Raw genomic sequence first — 19,041 nt, forward strand, 5'->3', positions numbered from 1 at the left:
CCTAAACCAGGAAGAGTCAAAACAGAGAAAGAAAATTATAGACCAATTTCCCTAATGAATCTGGATGGAAACATTTTAAATAAAATATTAGCAATGTGATTACAGCAAGTTATCACTTGGATAATACATTATGAACAAGCAGGACTTATACCAGGAAAGCAAGGTTGGTTCAATAGCAGAAAAGCTATCAGCATAATTGACCCTATCTATAACAAGCCTAACAGAAAACATAAGATTATCCCAATAGATGTTGAAAACTCTTTTGACAAAATACAGCCCTCATTCATACTGAAAACACTAGAGAGCATAGGAATAAATGGACTGTTCCTCAAAATTATCTATCTGAAGTATCTGAAACCATCAACATTCATTATATGTAGTGGAGATAAGCAAGAAGCTCTTCCTAATAAGATCAGTGATGCAACAAGCATGACTGTACCCACCATTAGTAAATATTGTATGAGAAGTGTTAGCTTTAGCAATAACAAGAAAAAGAAATTGAAGGAATGCGAATTTGTAATAAAGAAACAGAACTCTCACTCTTTGCAGACAATACAATGGTATACCTAATGAACTGTAGAAAATCATCTTTAAAAAAACTACTGGAAGCAATTAGCAACTTTAGCAAAGTCACAGGATATAAAAGAAATCCACATAAATCCTCAGCATTTCTATATATTACAAACAAGATACAGCAGGAAGAAAGAAAGAGAAATCACATTTAAACAACTTCAGGCAAAATACTTGGGAGTCTACCTGCCTTAAATTTATAAAAACAGCTATAAAACCCTTTTCACACAAATAAAATCATATCCAAATAACTGGGCAAATATCAATTGCTTTTGGGTAAGATGAACTAATATGATAAAAATGATAATTATCCCTCAATTAAATTACTTATTTAGTGCCATACCAATCAAACTTCCCAAAAATTACTTTAGAAAAAATATTAATTAAATTCATATGGAGGAACAAAAGGTCAAAAATATCAAGAGAGTTAATTTTTAAAAATGTAAAGGAAGTCAGCCTAGCTATACCAGATCTAAAATTATATTATAAAGCACCAGTAATGAAAACTCTCTGATACTGGACTAAGAAATAGACTGATGGATCAGTGGAATAGATTGAATGCAAAGGAGACAGCAATAAATGACTGCAGTCATCTACTATTTTATAAACCCTAAAATTGCAACTTTGGGGATAAACAATCACTATTTGATAAAAACTACTTGGAAAACTAGAGGAGAGTGTGGCATAAACTAGGCAAAGACAAACATCTCACATCCTAAACTAAGATAATGTCAAAATGGGTGCAGGATTTAGACATAAAATATAATATTATAAGCCAATTAGGGGACCAAGGAATAGTTTACCTGTCATATCTATGGAAAGGAAAGCAATTTATGACCCAAGAAGAGACAGAGAACATTATAAAAAAACATAATGGATAATTTTGATTACAATAAATTAAAAAAGGTTTTGCCCAAACAAAGCCACTGAAATCAAAATTAAAAGGAATATAGTGATTTGGGAAACACTTTTACAATTAGTGTTTCTAACAAAGGACTCATTTCTAACACACATACATACAAATATATAATACATATAAACTGAGTCAATATAAAAAAAGTAATTCCCCAACTGATAATTCTCAGACAAGGAAATCAAAGCTATCTATAGTCATATGAAGAATTGCTCTAAATCATTATTGATTAGTGAAATGCAAATTAAAGCATTTCTCAGGTACCACCTCACACCTTTCATATTGGCCAATATGACTAAAGAGATAAGGATCAACGTTGGAGGGGATGTGGGAAATCTGGGATACTAATCCATTATTGGTGGAGTTGTGAAGTGATCCAGCCTTTCTGGAGAGCAATTTGGAAATATGCCCAAAGGACAATAAAAATGTGTATACCCTTTTATCCAGCAATACCATTACTGGGTCTGTAATCCTGAAGAGATCATGAAAAAGGGTAAAAACCACATGTATAATAATATTCATTCATAGAAGCTATTTTTGTAGTGGCAAAGAACTGGAAATTGAGGGGATGCCCATCAACTGGGGAATGACTGAACAAAATGTGTTATATGTTTGTGTTGTAACACTATTGTTCAATAAGTAATCATGAGGCATAGTATTTTAGAAAAACCTGTAAAAACTTGCATGAATTGATGCTGAGTGAAATGATCAAAACCAGAACAACATCATATACACTAACAACAATATGGGGAGATGATCAACCATGATGGACTTGTTCATTTCAGTTGTACAATAAACAGAATTTTAAGGGATCTGTGATGGGGAAAAAACCATCTAGATCCAGAGAAGGAACTGTGAAGTTTAAATGAAGACCAAAGCTAACTATCTTCAATTTTTAAAAGTTGTCTTATTGCATTATCTAATTTTATGTCTCTAATGCGTTCTTTCTTCCTTTTGGATATGGTTCTCTCTCACAACATGTTCAATTTTGTTTTATGTTTAGCATGGTTACAAATGTATATCCCATTGCTTTCTGCTGGGGGGGGAAGGGAGGGAGAGAGAAATATAATATTGTAAATCTCAAAACCTTTTTTAAAAATGATTTTTAAAAACTACCATACTTGTAAATGAAAAAACAAAATATTTATAAAAACACCCCTTCCCCCCCCCCAAAAAAAAAGGGCCTTCTCTCAGAGACAACTCCCAATTTATCCTGCTTTTTTCTTTTTTGCATATTTTTTGCAAGGCAATGGGGTTAAGTGACTTGCCCAAGATCACAGTCAAGTTAGTATTAAGTTTCTGAGACTGGATTTGAATTCAGATCCTCCTGACTCTTGGGCTCTATTCACTCTATTAGGGAATATATTACATCTCAATGCTTATATGAATAAAATAGAGAAAGAAGAGATCAATAAACTGAGCATGCAACTAAAAAATTTTAGAGAACTGACAAATTATGAATCCCTAATTAAATATAAAATTAGAAATTCTGAAAATTAAAGATGAAATTATAAATTAAAACAAGAAAACCATTGAACTAATAAAACACGGTGCCATTTAGCTGCCCCCCTATATTTATCTTTTATGTATTGTGTTTATACATAGATGTTTTTAACACACATTACCTTAGAAACTTTCTCTTCTCTCAAAGGTATTTCAACATATATATGTTAATTCTCCCTTCTAACACTCTCACTCCACGATTTCTCAACTCTCTCATTTCATATAACCTACTTCTTTATATCCTATATCATCCACTTACAAAGATAGTTAATACCTTAGATCACTCACAAATGTACCACTGTGATACTTACAAATTCTAAATTTCTCATGATCACAATAAAATGTCATTTCCATTACTAATCTAAACTATTTTTCGTCTATACTAGGACCTCTAATCTGAGGCCATCACTCCTATACTAGCTACAGTCTTCTTTCCCCATCTTGATTTCTTTGTGAACCATTCAATGTTTATTCAACTCTACACTATCTTCCCCCTTCAGTCCCTTCCCCCTTTGCCATATTGCCAATTGTATCCTGCCAAACCTCAAGCTTGAATCACTCCTGCTATATGCTGCCTTGGCTCCTATATACATGCTGCTAAATAAATATGAAGAAAATCATACAACTGTGTTCACTAGGTCCACTACTAATTTATGTTGCATATAACCCTCAACTGGGCTCTCCCTGCTGCAAGGTAATGCCTTTATAGTTTTTTTCCCCTAAATTAATTCACTGTCCCAATTACCACAGCAGATCTAAATATTTTTCATCCCTCCTCAAACTTCCCATGGTTCACTATGTACCTTCTCAGTTAAAAATCTTGCTTCATAGTTTACTAAAACAATTGATGTCATTACCTGAGACCTCTCCCTTTTCCTCCTCCTCATCTAACATCATCCAAATGCCTTCTGTCACTAGCTCCTCCCTCAGTCATCTCACATGAAAAGGTCATTCTCTTTGCAATGAAAATGCTTCTACATATACAAAGGGAGAGTATTCTATTTCAGAGATTGCCCCTCTATTCTTCCTTTTCTCAATTATCTTCAATCTTTCCCCACCAATGGCTACTTCCCTCCTTGCCTAAGAACATTCCCATATTTTCTCTACATTCTCAAAAAACCTTTATTTGATACATCTGTCTCCCCTATAAATCCACATCTCTCCTGTATTTGGGGGGGGGGGCAAATACCACCAGAGGATCCTTGACAACAAGTATCTCCTGTCATTGTCTTTAACACTTTACAGTCTAGATTCCAAACTTTCCAAAGATTCTAGTGGTCTCTTCATTGTCAAATCTAATGATCTTTTCTCAGTTCTCATCTTTATTGACTTCTCTGAAGCCTTCAAATGCATGAGCCTCTTCTCTTTGATAATCTCTCCTCTCTAGATTTTGTAACACTATTCTCTCCTGGCTCTCCTCCTAAGTATCTGGTCTTCTTTTTCTCAGTCTCCTTTGCTAATAATTAATTACTCCATTCGAACTAACTCCTAAAATACAGGGACAATCTCTGCTCCTCATTTCTTTGGATCTGTTGTGGTGAGCAGGTGCCTGACATATGGAGTGGATGCTTAATTAAAAGCAGGAATGACTGCTCTGCCTTGGCACTTTTACACTTTACATACATGTAGTAGCACGTGTCAACTGGGGCAGTGAGGTGGGCACTGTTGATAAAAGTTCTGGGTCTCCAGGCAAGAAGACTCATCTTCCTGAGTTCAGGTCTGGACTCAGATATTTACTAATTATGTGACCCTGGCGAGTTACTTAACCCTGTTGGCCTCAATTTCCCCATCAATAAAATGACCTGGAGAAGGAAATGGCAAAGCATTTCTGCATCTTTTCCAAGAAAATCCCCCAAATGCCTCCAGGGATAGCCGGACTAGGATAAATGAAAACCTCAACATTTCACCAGAAGAAAGTGATATTTGCTCCCGTGTCTCCATTGGTAAGTTAGTCGGATCCAATAAAAATAAAAATGTTAGTGGATCCTAGCTAAAAGTAAAGTTTTTCATTTATTAACAGGGGACAGGCAGAAGAGGAAGGTAATGCCATCCTGCCCCTACCCTTCAAGGGAGGTGCTGCCCTGTCCCCAAATTAGCAGATGCCCAAGGAGCAAAGTCGAGCGACTGAGGGGAGGAGCTTCATGTTGTGGGAAGGGGCTTCCCTTCTCTCGCTCCTACCCTCCACCCCCTTACCGATTCACTTTATCCAGATCGTTCAGGCCCTGCTTCTTCAGTAGCAGCAGGTGCTGCACCTTGGCCACATCGCCAACGGAGGCGGCTTGGTGGATCTTGCCAAGGTCCCTGTCTCTGAGCAGGTAGCCGGTATTGTGCCGGGGCCCGTTGTCCCTCCGCGGAGCAACTGAGTCGCAAGATGGAAATCGACCTTTCTTTTGGAAACATTTCTTCATCCTGGGGGGCCTCTCATTAGGCCTCTCGACCGTTTCCAGGCTCCAGAATAGTAGTAAACTTGACCGGGACCCCAGGTTTACAGACTGCGTGAGGACACAATGGGGGCAAACCTAGCAACGCCGAGACGGGGCTTAACTGCAGTTTGTCAGATCCCAGTGTCTCCGCAGGGACCCAGGGACCAGTCACCCACTGGGCTCTGTTGCTTAGCATTGTGAAGATGGGCGAAGCACGTCTCTGAGTCTCAGTTTCTTCTTTTGTAAACTGAAGACTTGTACCAGTTAATCTCCCAAACCTGGAATTATATGAAGCCGAAAGAGCCCAGACTGAAAACGACTACCACGGGGCACCTACGGATCCCCGGGACAAAAGGCATCCAAGTTCTCTCCTCTGATTCTCCGTCCCCTTGATGGCCTTCAGGAGAGGCTTTGTATGGGACAGGGAGCTTAGTCCCCAGTGGGGAGTTGGCCTCAGCCAGGAAGACATAGGTTCAAACGCAGCCTCTGATCCAGTGTGAATGATGAGGAGAGAGCTACAGAAGTTCATGGGAAAAGATGTCAGTTTTAGTTGATCCTTAGCTACTAAAAGAGCTAAACATGCCCTAAGGCTATGCCAATAGAATAATAGTCACAGGATAATTTAGTTCTGTCCAATGCTTCCTTTCCCTTCTTTTCTCTTCTCCCCCCTTTCTTTCCTTTTCTCTCTCTGCTCCCCATTTTCCTTCTGCTTTTGCATTTGCTGGATAACAAGGGGTTCAGTATTGAGTGCAAGGCCAGGAATCAGGAAGACCTTAGTTCAAGTTCAGCCTCAGAGGCTTACTAGCTGTGGGTCTCTGGGCTAGTCACTTATGACTCAGTTTGCCTCAGTTTGCTCACCTGTAAAATATGGAAGATAATCATAGCACTATTCTTATTATTGGAGGGATTCTCCACAGAGGTCCTGTCAAGTTGGTGAGGGGCTTCCCACCAACTAGATTTCCCATTACTCAGACACGAACTCAACTAGCTAGATTTCTGCTAGGGCTTCTAGATTTCCTTTGCCTCTCATATTTCTTTCCTCTAGTGTTTGTTTTTGCTTTCTCAGGATTTTATTCTTTCATTCTGATTCTTTCTTCACAATATGCCTAATATGGAAATATAATTGCCATGATTGTACATATATAAACCTTTATCAGACCATTTGTTTTCCTGTGGATGAGTCAGGGAGCTAGGGAGAAAAATGCAGACCTCAAAAATCTTACAAAAATGAATATTGAAAATACTCTTAATATGTAATTGAAAGAAAAAAGAAATCCTGTCTTAGGGAGTGTCCTGAAATATTGAATGTTAAGCAACTTCCCAGAGTCACCCAGCCAGTATATCTGTATCAGCAGCAGGCCTTGAATCTAGGTCTAACTGACTTTCAGGATAACTCTCTTTCCATTCTATCACAGCTTCTCAATCTTCTTTGCATAATATATTAGGTTTGCTCCTAAGAATGCAATAGTTCCACCAAATATTTGCTTATAATGCTTTTCTACATATAAAACTTTACTTGAGATAAAACAATGCTAATTTATCATGCAAAAATATCATGATTACATCAATTATTCTTACTAAGTATACAATTACAAAGACTTTTTATAAGAAAGAATTCTTAAGTGTATGTAATGACTACACATATTTCCTTTCCAGAACTAGTGAATAAATCCTGATTTTTAAGACAAGATTTAACTTGTCACTGTAGGTGAGAGATAAAACAAAGTACACAATAGGAGGGTTGGGAAGACAGGGAAAATGCCAGGACAACTTTCTTCCAAGTTTGACTACCTAAAAACAAAATTTTCTTTCATATTGAGATTGGTTGTACAAACTCAGGGAAATGGGTAAGAAGAACTAATCAATTTTGAAACTGGGAGATAACCTTGAGTTTAGCAGAGTTCTGAGGAAATAAGATTGGCTACTTGCAGACAATGATTAATCATGAAATGAAGATAGCAAGAAAGGAAGATAGTCATGAAATAATATGAAACAATCTCTTACAGAACATGGCTTACTATCTCCTAATCACACATTTATAACTGGAAAGAATCCCAGAGACTATCTCATTCAGTTATTTACATGTGAGGAAACTAAGGTCCGAAAGTGAAATAATTTGTTATAATCCTACAGGTTGTGATTGTGGTTATTTGTCCTTCATTCTTGAAGAAGACTATGATAATCAAGAAAGTGATGCCACAACATGCAAGCGAATTGGATTTAAATGAGGAAAATCTGCACTTGTCTTCTCACTTCAAAATTCTTTGTATTACATTTCCTTAATACATCATTAGCTAGTTCACAATATGTTCTTAATATGTCTTAAACTGAATTGAAGCATACTCTTACATACTCTAACAATACTTACATACTCTAACAATATCTTTAATATGATTTAGCAGGGTGTCTATAATAACAGATATGGAACTTTTTAAATTAAAAAATGGATCAAATGTGAATGTCACAGATAAGACTAAAAGGTACAATAATTAAAGCTTTTAATTTTAATAAAGTTTAATAAAATGTTAATAAAAGGTTCTAGTGGAACAAAAACAACTAAGTTCATGGATCATTTATTGAACAACAATAATTGAAGTTGATTATCATCTGGAAAGGGTGAAAATGTCTTCAAAAATCAACTATGAAAAGAAAAAACTATTATTTATGATTCTGTAACAAAGAAAGCAGTTCATGTGGATATGCCAATGACCATTTATTGGTGATTAATTTTAGAATTTTTCTTTATTTGATTTTAAGTAAGTAATATTATTCCATAGAAGTTTTATGCTACTGATTTAGTTGATTCATTTTATTAAATGATTTTGTTACCTATGAGTATTGAACTGTGTTTTCTGCTCTTTTCTCCTTTAGTTTTTCTTAAGATTGTTATGATGAAATAATTTGATGAACCCAAGAAATTGTCATTCTGGCTACTTATGTCACTTGTTCAAATTTTAATCCTTCCATGTCTTCTCAACCTACATGATTTTTGTCCTTGTCATTCCTTAAATTTTTCATACAGGATCCAGAAGACACTGAAGCCTTACAGTTGTTCATTTAATATTTGATGATTTGTGCAGCACCAGTGCTCTCTGACTTTTATTTTTGAAACAAGATTAAGGTCACCTTTTTTTCTCTGTTCATCCTGTTCTTTGATAATAATGCCTTTCATACCACTTCAAAGTCATTATATTCTGAACTTACTTATATGTACCATGCATATTCCCATGGCCTTTGAATCTTATGATATCTTAATTTTAGATTTTTTAAAAATTACTTTGTTCAGTTAGCTTTACTAAGAGAATATTGGTGTTTATCAAATGAGTTTTTGTTGCAGTGGGATCACTGAAAGTGTTGTATAGTTTCTCAAATGAGATGCACTTGCAGCTTCTTTTCTCAGTAATTAAGAGCCCAGTGTATTGTTCTTCAATTCCTTTCCAGTCAGTGTGCATGTATGTGTCTATACACATAAATACATCCACAAAGATGTAGATAGACCAAGTAGGTGAGACTGCTCTTTGAACTACAAAGAATCTGGGAAATATTTACTTTTCATATATTTTTTCAATGCAGATTCTTAGACCATTTCTTTTTGACTAAGTTTGGATTTCATTGAGGAACATTTTTCTGATTCCTGGGCTAGATGCAATTAGCACATTGTTATTCCAAAATAGGAGTATTTAGAAATACTTGCCATCATACACAATCTCTACTCTAGTTGGACTCTGTGTGGGACATACTACATAGCATTTACTAATGTCTTACATAAGCATATGCCTCTTTGAACGAAGTTATCCCAGTATCAAACATTGTTGCTGACACTGTGTATAATATTTTCTTGGAACTGCTCATTTTGCATCAATTCATACAAATTTTTGCAGGTTTTTTTCTTAAATCTTCCTGTTCATCATTTCTTATTGCACAATAGTATTACATTACATTCTTATACCACATCTTGTTTAGATGCTCTGTAATTGATGGGCATTACCTCAATCTCTAATAATTTGCTATTAGCAAGTAATAGATTATTGTTTGATTTTATTGACCTATGTTCATTCAGATCATGGTCTGACCAGAATAAAAGTCAAAATTAGTTCAAATTTGAAGGATGAAGATGAAAAGCAGCAGTGATTATAGCAGCTATAGTTTTTATGATTAAGCAAAATGGCAAATGGACATATCAATTAACCAGTTCACAAACTTGTGTTAAGAATTGCTATACATTAAGTACTAAGCTAGGCAGTGGGCAAATGTAATTTCTTAGAACTTTAATAAATACAAAACAGTTGCCCTAAAGAGGAGGCCAAAAATACCAGAGATTTGCATCAGTTGGAAACATGATCACTGCCCAAAAGAGAATCTTCTGGCTAAGATTAGCTCAAACATCGAATACAACACAATTTGTAAAATCAATAAGGAAGAGAATAGAAGATGAAGACACGCATTGCTTCATAAAATAATAAAAAATAGCTGAGGAGACAACCTGTAGATTCTTTGACATGAAGCCTAAATCCTGGAAAAATTTATCTATTGAATTGGAAGAGTAACAATGAATAGATGAGAAGCAGAACAAAACTACCTTTTATGCCTATTTTCATTGACACAAAAAGTGGAATATTTAGGTTCTTTCAGCTCAGTATCTTATGTTCTATATGAGGTAAGAGCAATGGTCCTTCACAAATATGATTCAGGTAAAACATAAAGATACTTTGAAGATATTTGAAAGAGGGAAAGATTTTAAAAGAGTGAGAAAAATCACCTAATGAAGTGAAAATATACAAATATTGAAGAGTAAATAAATTGGATTCTCATTGAGCTAAAATTTCAAAACATGTTTATGACATCTATGTGAGCCTTCACTTCTGAATACTAACTTTATTCTTAATAGTATTTTTTCTCAATTGCATGTCAAGAAAATTATTAGCATTTGCTTTGATTAGATTTTGAGTTCTGAATTTTCTTCCCTCTTCTAAAAATGGTAGACAATTTGATATAGGTTATACATGTAATTTCATGGAAGATATATTTCCATATGATTCACAGTTGTGAATGACAAAACAGGTAATAAAGGAAAAAGCACAAAAAATAGAGGGATAAAATATGACTTAATCTGCATTCAGAATTCATCATTTCTTTATATGGGGTGAATAAGTACTTTCCTTGATGAGTCCTTTATACTTGTCTTGGATCATTGAGTTGCTGAGAAGAACTGAGTCATTCATAGTTCATCTTCACCCAGTGTTACTAATACTGTGTACAATATTTTCTTGGTTCTGTTCATTTCACTTTGCAGCAATTTGCAATATGCAATTATCTTTCCAGGTTTTTCTGAAATCTGCCTGTTCGTTTCTTGTTGTACAAGAGCATTCCATTGCAATCTTATACCACAGCTTGTTCAGTCATTATCCAATTGAGGGGCATCTCCAATATATTGCCACATGTAGTTCCGTTCCCCTTTTTAAGATGTCTTTGGGATACTGACTCAGAAGGGGTATTACTGGTTTCACAGTTCGAAATTACTCTCCAGAATAGCTGGATCAGTTCACAACCCCACTGATAATGCATTAGTGTTCTGATTTTCCCACATCTTCAAACATTTATCATTTTTCTTTTTTTTTTTTTTTCAGAAAATATTGACTTTCTGACTTCAAGAGGTCTTGAAAAGGGGGCTGGAAGACTTCTGAAAGGAAAAGGCCTCACACTGTAGCCGCTGACTACTTGAGTTTAGTTCTGCCTATGAGGAATCATTATTCAGACTCAGGAATCCAAGGGTGGAAATAAAACAAAAATTTATTAAAAAGAAGCTGCAATATAAAGGAAGGGATGGCTGGGGGGAGAGAGAAAGAGAGGGAGAGACAGAGACAGAGAGAGATAAAGACAGAGAAACAGAGACAGAGAAACAGAGACAGAGACAGAGACAGACACAGACACAGACACAGACACAGACACAGACACAGACACAGACACAGACACAGACACAGACACAGAGACAAAAAGAGAGAAAAAGCCAAGCAGTGTTGGCTGGACCACAGGTCAGAGAAGACTGGGACCCTGAGCCAGGGTCCAACTCAGGTTTTTGTGTCTTGCCTCTCATCCAGAGGGCAAAAGTTGAACTCCTTCTTAGTGGACCTGGAATTAGGTAGAGGGTGAAGCCTAAGGAGATCAGGATACAAATTTTAAATTAAACAATAAATCAGTGGTAATGGGGATCTCCACCCAATTTGAGCAAATTACAAATTGTTTCTGCTAAGATTAGTTCTCTACTTCTAGTTGATTTACATCTCAAGAGTAGGTGGTAGTCAGTTTATGTCTCCACCCAACTTCTACACTCACAATGCTCTTCATCTTTCTCCTGCATCATTCCCCCCTCAAAATTATTCAGGACCCAGATTCTTCTGGGCTTTTCAGAGTCCATTTGGAGATGAATATATTACATCAAGGGCTTCGTTAAGGCAGGGTCCAGAGAATGATTGGGTAGCACAGCTGCTTGACATCCTGCAGAGGCTGGTCTTGGAGCTATACAGCTAAAAGAAACAAAACTGAAGGGAAAAAATTAAGCAAACAAAAACCAGAGATATTGTAACAGAAAAGGCTATTTAACAGAGGTCCAATAATTAGGAAAAAAACTAGAAGGTCTATTAAAGGACAAGAATTCTATTTTATGATCCTAAGTCAGTATCAAAATACCTTTTATAAGAACATGGGTTCCAAGACAACACAGATTCATTGATGGATGCCACATAAGTTGTAAACAAAAGCTCAAAAATAATTTAAACAAAGTACTGGAAAAGCATTTTAAAAAGCTGCACATGACCAAAAAGTAATTTGCAATAAAATTTTCTATTTTAGCTTTGGTCATGTTTAGAATGAACAAAAATTCCAGTTGAAGAATGGATCTCTCTCTAAAGCAGTTAAAACATATACCAATAGGCATTATCCTGATCCACTGACTCAATTATGATGCACCTGCAATGATCATGACAATTTGCTATTATAGAGCACAAAAGCATGTTCCTTTATGAAGTCATACAGACAATCCTTTTCAATGAGCCAGGTGAAGAATTCCTTTAAGATAATCCTACCCCAGTTGAGGCTAGGGCCGTTCTTTCAAAGGTCACTTACTTCATCTGTAGCATTTAACATCAGACCCCATAGGACTAATGCATTCACTGGCATATTGTGTTTCAATTTTAACATAACTGATGTCAGGCAGATCAATTATAATAACTGTAATATAGTAATTACCTATAACCAGAGCTTCAAGTGCCTTCAGCACTAAAGAGAACCAAGAGTGTACTACAAATGCTAGGCAATGTTAATACATTTTCTTATTTTCAAATAACAGATGTTAAGAAAATTTTACTTTTAATCACATTTAAATATATATGCACATATTCATATATATTCTCTTCCATAAACATGTGATAAGAGACAAAGATTACAAACTTTCTTCCTTTAACAACAAAAGAACTTGTAAGATCATTGGCAATGTATTATCAATATCAATTTAACATCACAACAAATCAGATTACAAAATTTAGTACAGTATTTCTCTTTTCCAAAAGAAATGAGTAAGTACAATAATTATATATGATTCAGTATTCCCAAATTCCTTGACATACAATCTATCCCAAGTATACTTTCCTTTTTTTTAATTTTTTTTTTAGGTTTTTGCAAGGCAATGGGGTTAAGTGGCTTGCCCAAGGCCACACAGCTAGGTAATTATTAAGTGTCTGAGGTCGGATTTGAACTCAGGTACTCCTGACTCCAAGGCCAGTGCTTTATCCACTAGCCACCTAGCCACCCCTGCATGACTCATTTCTAATGCTGATTTTCTTTTTCCTTTCTTCTTTGTTTTTTTTTAATCCTTTTTGAACTCTTCTAACAGGTCTTTTTGCATTTGAGAGGAATTTGAAAACCTACTTGAGGCTTCACTTAAAGGCATTTTGTCACTGCTTGCCTCTTCAAAGGAGAGATTTTTATCATCCCTCTTAGAATATTAGCTTTGTGATAGTTACACTTTGGTACTGACTTTGCATTGCTATCTGGGTTCAGTCCACATGATACTGGTTTTCATTCACCCTTCTATCTGCTTCCATTTTATGAGTTCAGCCTATTCATATTCATTGTTATGATGACTCTGTATTTCCCCTTCATTCAATCTTCCCAGTTTGTATTTTGCACTCTTTTCACCTAATTTCTCCTCAGCAGTGTTTTGCTTTTGACTACTCCCTGCATCCCCTCAGTCTACCCTCCCTTTTATCAGTCCCCCTCTTTTGTTTTTTCCCCTTTCCCTTTTTACTCCATTTTTTAAATTTACTTTTTATTTTCCTGTCTTCCCTTTTCTTTCCCCTTTGATCCCTGCTTCCCATCAGGGTAGGATAAATTTCTAAATCCAGCTGGGGGAATGTAGGCTATTCCTCCTTGGAGACAAATCTGTTGAGAGTAAGATTTACTCAGTGCTCCCATCCTTTCTACATTTCCTCTACTATACTGGGTCCTTTGAGGCTCTTCATGGAGTATTATTTATCCTCCATTTCCTCAACCTTCTTATTCCAACATCCCTTTTCTTTTTCCACATTCTAATTGTTTTATTTCTGTCCTGTACACAATTCTCCCAAGGAAGTATATACCTTTTAACCATTCTGACAAAACTAGAATTCTCAAGAGCCATAAGCATCCATACATCATAATCAATTTATATTCTCACAATCTTTTCCAACTTTGCAATATAAAGACAATCCTCAAGAGCTAAGAGTTTGATCAAATTACAGTCAGTTTGTAACCACACCTTAGCATTCCAGGACTAGGACTTTGTTTTGACTTGCTGAGTTGAATCTAAAAGACTCTCCCTGTCTTCCTAGCTCTCCTGTCTTCAATGGGCTATATTCCCATTTTCTCAGGAGGAAAATTTTTTCCTAAAATTCCTCTTAAGATAGCTCACTGAAAAGTAGTTTCAATCTTTTGTCTTTGTCTTTGATTTTTTTGTGCCTTCTTTTGCTTTAGGATTTGTTTAGAAGCTTCAAAGTTGGTTTTTTTCCCATACAAAGTTCAGGAACTTCCTAGCTTTACATCATCATACTGATTCATTGCAATAGTATTTTTAAAACCTAGTACTTTTTAGTGATATGATGAAATATTGGTGAATAAAATTCTATTTTTTGGAACAATGGTTTTGAGTAAACAAAATAATCACAAAATTTCTATTTCACAAGTAATTTTCAGATTAAATACATTATAATCATAAAATGTGGATTATTAAAAGCTAGTTATTTTATAAAATTGATACTCATTATACTTTTCAATTTTTTTCTTGTCTTTGGAAGAAACTCCACAAGTCAAAGTTTAACAAAGTAACAAATGCTTCTCAGAACCTAAGGTAATTCAATGAGCTATCTGAGGAATTTCAACATACATTATTAGTTATTCCTTTTAGATGATAGATTCATTCTTGTATCCTTTGTTTTTAATATAGTAAAGAAAAAGATACTATCAAACCAATAAGACAGATTTCCTTGCTGAACCTTCAGCCCCAGCCCCAGTACTCCCAGAGTTGCCCAGTTCTTCCCATGGATTCATTTCAAAGTCTTACCAGATGATGTCTGTTCTTCTGGATGTTAATAAGGTAATTATAACTGCTATAGTTCTTATCCTTCAGTCCTTCATGAAGATGGCAAGGATTATAGAAAGTTCTCAACAGTCATGTCAAAAGAAAACTCAGGGAAATTTACGTATTGAAGTTAAAACATGTATAGGTCCAGACAATTCATGTGTGAACTATTAGTAGGAAGAAGGATTAGAAGGGAGTGAAGAGGAAGAACAATGGGAAGATAATGGAGATGAAGTGGTAGGCAGAGGAGGAAGAACCTGAGGAAGAAGAGGAAAGAGATGAGAGGGAATTGGGGCAAGATGGTAAGGATGCTATAGGCAGAGAGGAAGAATTAGAATATGTAGATACAGAGGAATGAAGAAATTTTGGGGAAAAAATGATGGAAAAAGTGTGATTGGGGCAGCTAGGGGGTGCAGTGGATAAAGTACTGGCCCTGGAGTCAGGATGACCTGAGAAAAAGTGTGTGATTGAGGAATGAACAGAATTTTCTCTTCAATAAAATCAGTTAAAATGATAAGAATAGAGTTAAATGTAAGATAAGTAAAGAAAAGCAAGTATGAACATTCCTACAGAATTCCTTGTCAATTATAATTGATATTTATGTCTACTTATATGCAGATTTACATGTCACATCTCTTTTTTTTAAAAACTTATTTTCATCAATATGCACATGTATATTTTTAAGTTACAAAATTTCATTACACTCTCCTTTCCCACTCCCCTCCCCTCAGTGCAAAGTCGGATTAGCTTTGTACCTACATATTTTGATACATATATTTATAGATTAGTAATTTTTGGTATGAGGAATTAGGATTAAGGGAAAGAGATACATAAGAAATAATTTTTATAAAGTGTTTGCAGGGGTCTAGCCTCCGCAGGGTCCTTGGAACTTGACAGGAGGGATAGAGTTAGTGAAATGAGTTGAGTCAACAAGTGGCTATAGGCAGGAGCAGGTTGACTGTCAGCTGCTTAGATTTATTTTTATAGTCTTAGAATCATATGAAACAAGCAAACTAAAATCATTTCCTTGCTTACAAAAGTGTACAATTTTCATCATTAATCATATAGTTCATATGGTTACAAGTTTGATCATGTAATGTTTACAAGTGTGATTATCAAGCATGTAGTTCATTTTCTTGTCCCTGCTCAGACTGTGATGACCTCAACCTGCCTGTTGCCTAGTTTGTTGCTGCATAGTAAAGTTATTAATTAAACAGAACTTTCCTTATAATAATCTTTGATAAAATTTAATGGAATGCTTCTATGTTTTTGTACCACATATGTAATGTTTTCAATATGCTCCCTTAACAACCTATAGTGAGGGTAGTTATGTTTGTCCACCTGTCCATTGACTCCTTCAATTTTTCCATTCGGCCCTAGTTGGTAGATGCTACGGTTTCTATGACTTTTTATTCTTTCCCAATAAACTAAGGCTGTTAGAGTTCACATATTGGTTACTTATACTAACTGTTCTCTCACCATCTTTATCATATATTCCTGTGTGTGATAAGGGGGGCAAAACTGTTAATTTCCCTGGAATTCAATCTGACCCATCTTGTATCTGGTTTCCCTGTATATATTCTGACATCTCCCTGGAACTCTCAGTGCTGTGTCTTCCAAAGATTTCATAATGCTGAAGCCTTTTGTATGTCTCAGGGAGAGGCAATCCTGTTAAATTTGGACAGAGTTCACAATCTGTTTTATTCAAGGAATTTCTCTAAAATCCTTCCTTTATAGTCATTCCACTATTAGGATGAGTAAGTTTTGCAATCAATAATAGACCTATAAATATGGGTATACATGGAATCCCTATATATATTGAAGAAGGCAATGTTGTTCCATCAGGCAGTATGACTGCCCTGAGTCTTCTTGCCGCAACTGTGTCAAACAGCTTAGAGACCCTAGCTCCCAACAAGTGTTCATCTGAAGGGGTTTTTTGCATGTTTTTTTTCTTCCTCTTGTCACTTCTCTTAAGAAACTAATTAACTAAATATAAAAATAATTTTCTTTGGTTTAGAAACTGCATTTTTCTTAGAAGTGCAGAACTTAGATTTAGAATGACCCTTGGAGATTTATCTAATCCAATCAATGCTTTAATTTTAAAGTTTTAAAACTTAGTTGTTCTGTTATTGTAGGTAATTTAATACAAGAAGAATATGTGGAAAATAATTTGGGACATAACTTTATTTTCATTTATTCAAACTATATCTACTATGTATTTTATTTAAGTATGTGGAATTAATAAAAATGTGATTTTAGGTTGATCATGAACTAAAATATTTCTGATAATAGAATTATAAAAAAGAAACTTTCAGTAATATGTATATTTGTTCTTATTTAAAATACATATGTACTACCCCTAATATTCTATTTTTGTAGCAATGAGAAAAAAAATGATTGCTGAGTTTATTCATCAGACCTAAATGGATTTTCTTTATTTGTGATAAATTTTCAACTTGCCTCTCCTTGTTCTTCAGATGGGACACTGATTCTTTTGGGTAATAATTAACATATAGGAGAACAATTTAAATCAGAAATTAAATAATTGTAATCCTGGATCTTTGAATTTTTTTTAAAAATAGATTTATTTTCCAAAATTTTTTTCAGATGTTAGCTTACTTTTAAATGGATTTCTGACTAATTTCAAGAGTTAAAATTTCTTACCAGGATAGTGATTAATGCTGGCATTTTATAAATTTCTTACATGTTAAGGAAGTTAATTTAGACAACCTGATCATTTAATTATTTTTCCCTTAGTAGGCAAAATAATTGCAATAACAGCATTTGGATGCATGTGACAGAGTACATTAATCCAGAGTTCATTCTTACAGTCATTAATAGAAAAATAATAACCTGAAATTTCAAAATCTGGGAATGTATATCGTTAGATTAGTATACTAAATTCTATCAATGTTAATTGATGCCATTAGATGCCATAATAAAATCTTAGCACTAATGATCAAAGTGAATCTATCTGTAACTGAAAAATTGAATCCTGAGTGCATTATTCCCAAAAGTAGTTGAAGACATTCTGTGACTGTAACTTACTACTCAAATGAAGAAGTCCATTTTACATTTGAACAACTCTGTTAGATATATTTTTCTTAGGTTGAGCTATAATTTAACTTCCAATAATGTGCACCTAGAAATCTACTTGAAACAAGTACAGCCCTCCTTCATTCTAATCCTCTAAATGTTTAATGGCTAGTATACTAACATCCCTTAAGCTTTGTTTCTACAGATTAGATCCCCTAAGCAGACCTTCTTGTGATATGAATCATGGATGACTTTGAAGGATTCTTTGAATTCCTCTGAAGGCACTGCAATTTTCCAGTGTCCTATCTAAGCATAATAATACAAATGTGGTCGGACCAGAACAGATGGAGGATTCTTATGTCTCCCACTAAGGATGCCTTACATTTGCTGTAGTCAAAGATCACATTAGTCCTTTGGATAACCCCATCATATTAAATTTATAAGCCACTAATAAATATTTCTAAGTCTTTGTAATGAACCCCTGAAAAATATTTTGATTTTTTTTAAATCCAAGTCCAGTATTGTATAATTTTCCCCTTTTAAAATGTAAGTTGTTACCACAGTTCATTGCTCTAATCTATTAAATTATTTGCAGTCTTAGTTCTGTGACTTAATTCATCTGGATCCTCCATGCATCTACAAATGTGATAATTCATATTCTATTTATCATTTCATCCTGATAGTCAATTTAAAATTTAAATTTAAAATTTTTCCCAATATATGTAAAGATAATTTTCTGTAATATTTTAATTTCTATATTTTTCTACCTCCCCTCCCCCTATGACAGCAAGAACCCTGATATCAGTTACACATGTGCAATCATGTTAAGCATATTTTAGCCATATTGTTAAAGAAGAGTCAGAACAAAAGGAAAAAGCCATGAAAAAGAAAAAATAATGAAAGAAAATTTTAAAATGTGAAAATAGAATTGTTTTTTGCATTCAGGCCTCCATAGTTCTTTCTCTGAATGTGGATGGCATTTTCCA

The 19,041-nt window shown here is 34.8% G+C and overlaps 1 protein-coding gene across 1 annotated transcript in view; it reads right to left on the reverse strand.

Moving 5' to 3' along the window:
* Positions 1 to 5,466, reverse strand: part of LOC141494158 (uncharacterized) — a 70,866-nt gene extending 65,400 nt beyond the window's left edge. The window contains exon 1 of the mRNA XM_074195284.1: positions 5,180 to 5,466. Coding sequence (XP_074051385.1) covers positions 5,180 to 5,394 — 215 coding nt within the window. The 5' untranslated portion in view covers positions 5,395 to 5,466. The remainder of the gene's footprint in view (positions 1 to 5,179) is intronic.
* Between the last annotated feature and the right edge of the window lie 13,575 nt (positions 5,467 to 19,041).

The sequence above is a fragment of the Macrotis lagotis genome, chromosome 7 (assembly GCF_037893015.1).
Source record: "Macrotis lagotis isolate mMagLag1 chromosome 7, bilby.v1.9.chrom.fasta, whole genome shotgun sequence".
Classification (NCBI taxonomy): Eukaryota; Metazoa; Chordata; class Mammalia; order Peramelemorphia; family Peramelidae; genus Macrotis; species Macrotis lagotis.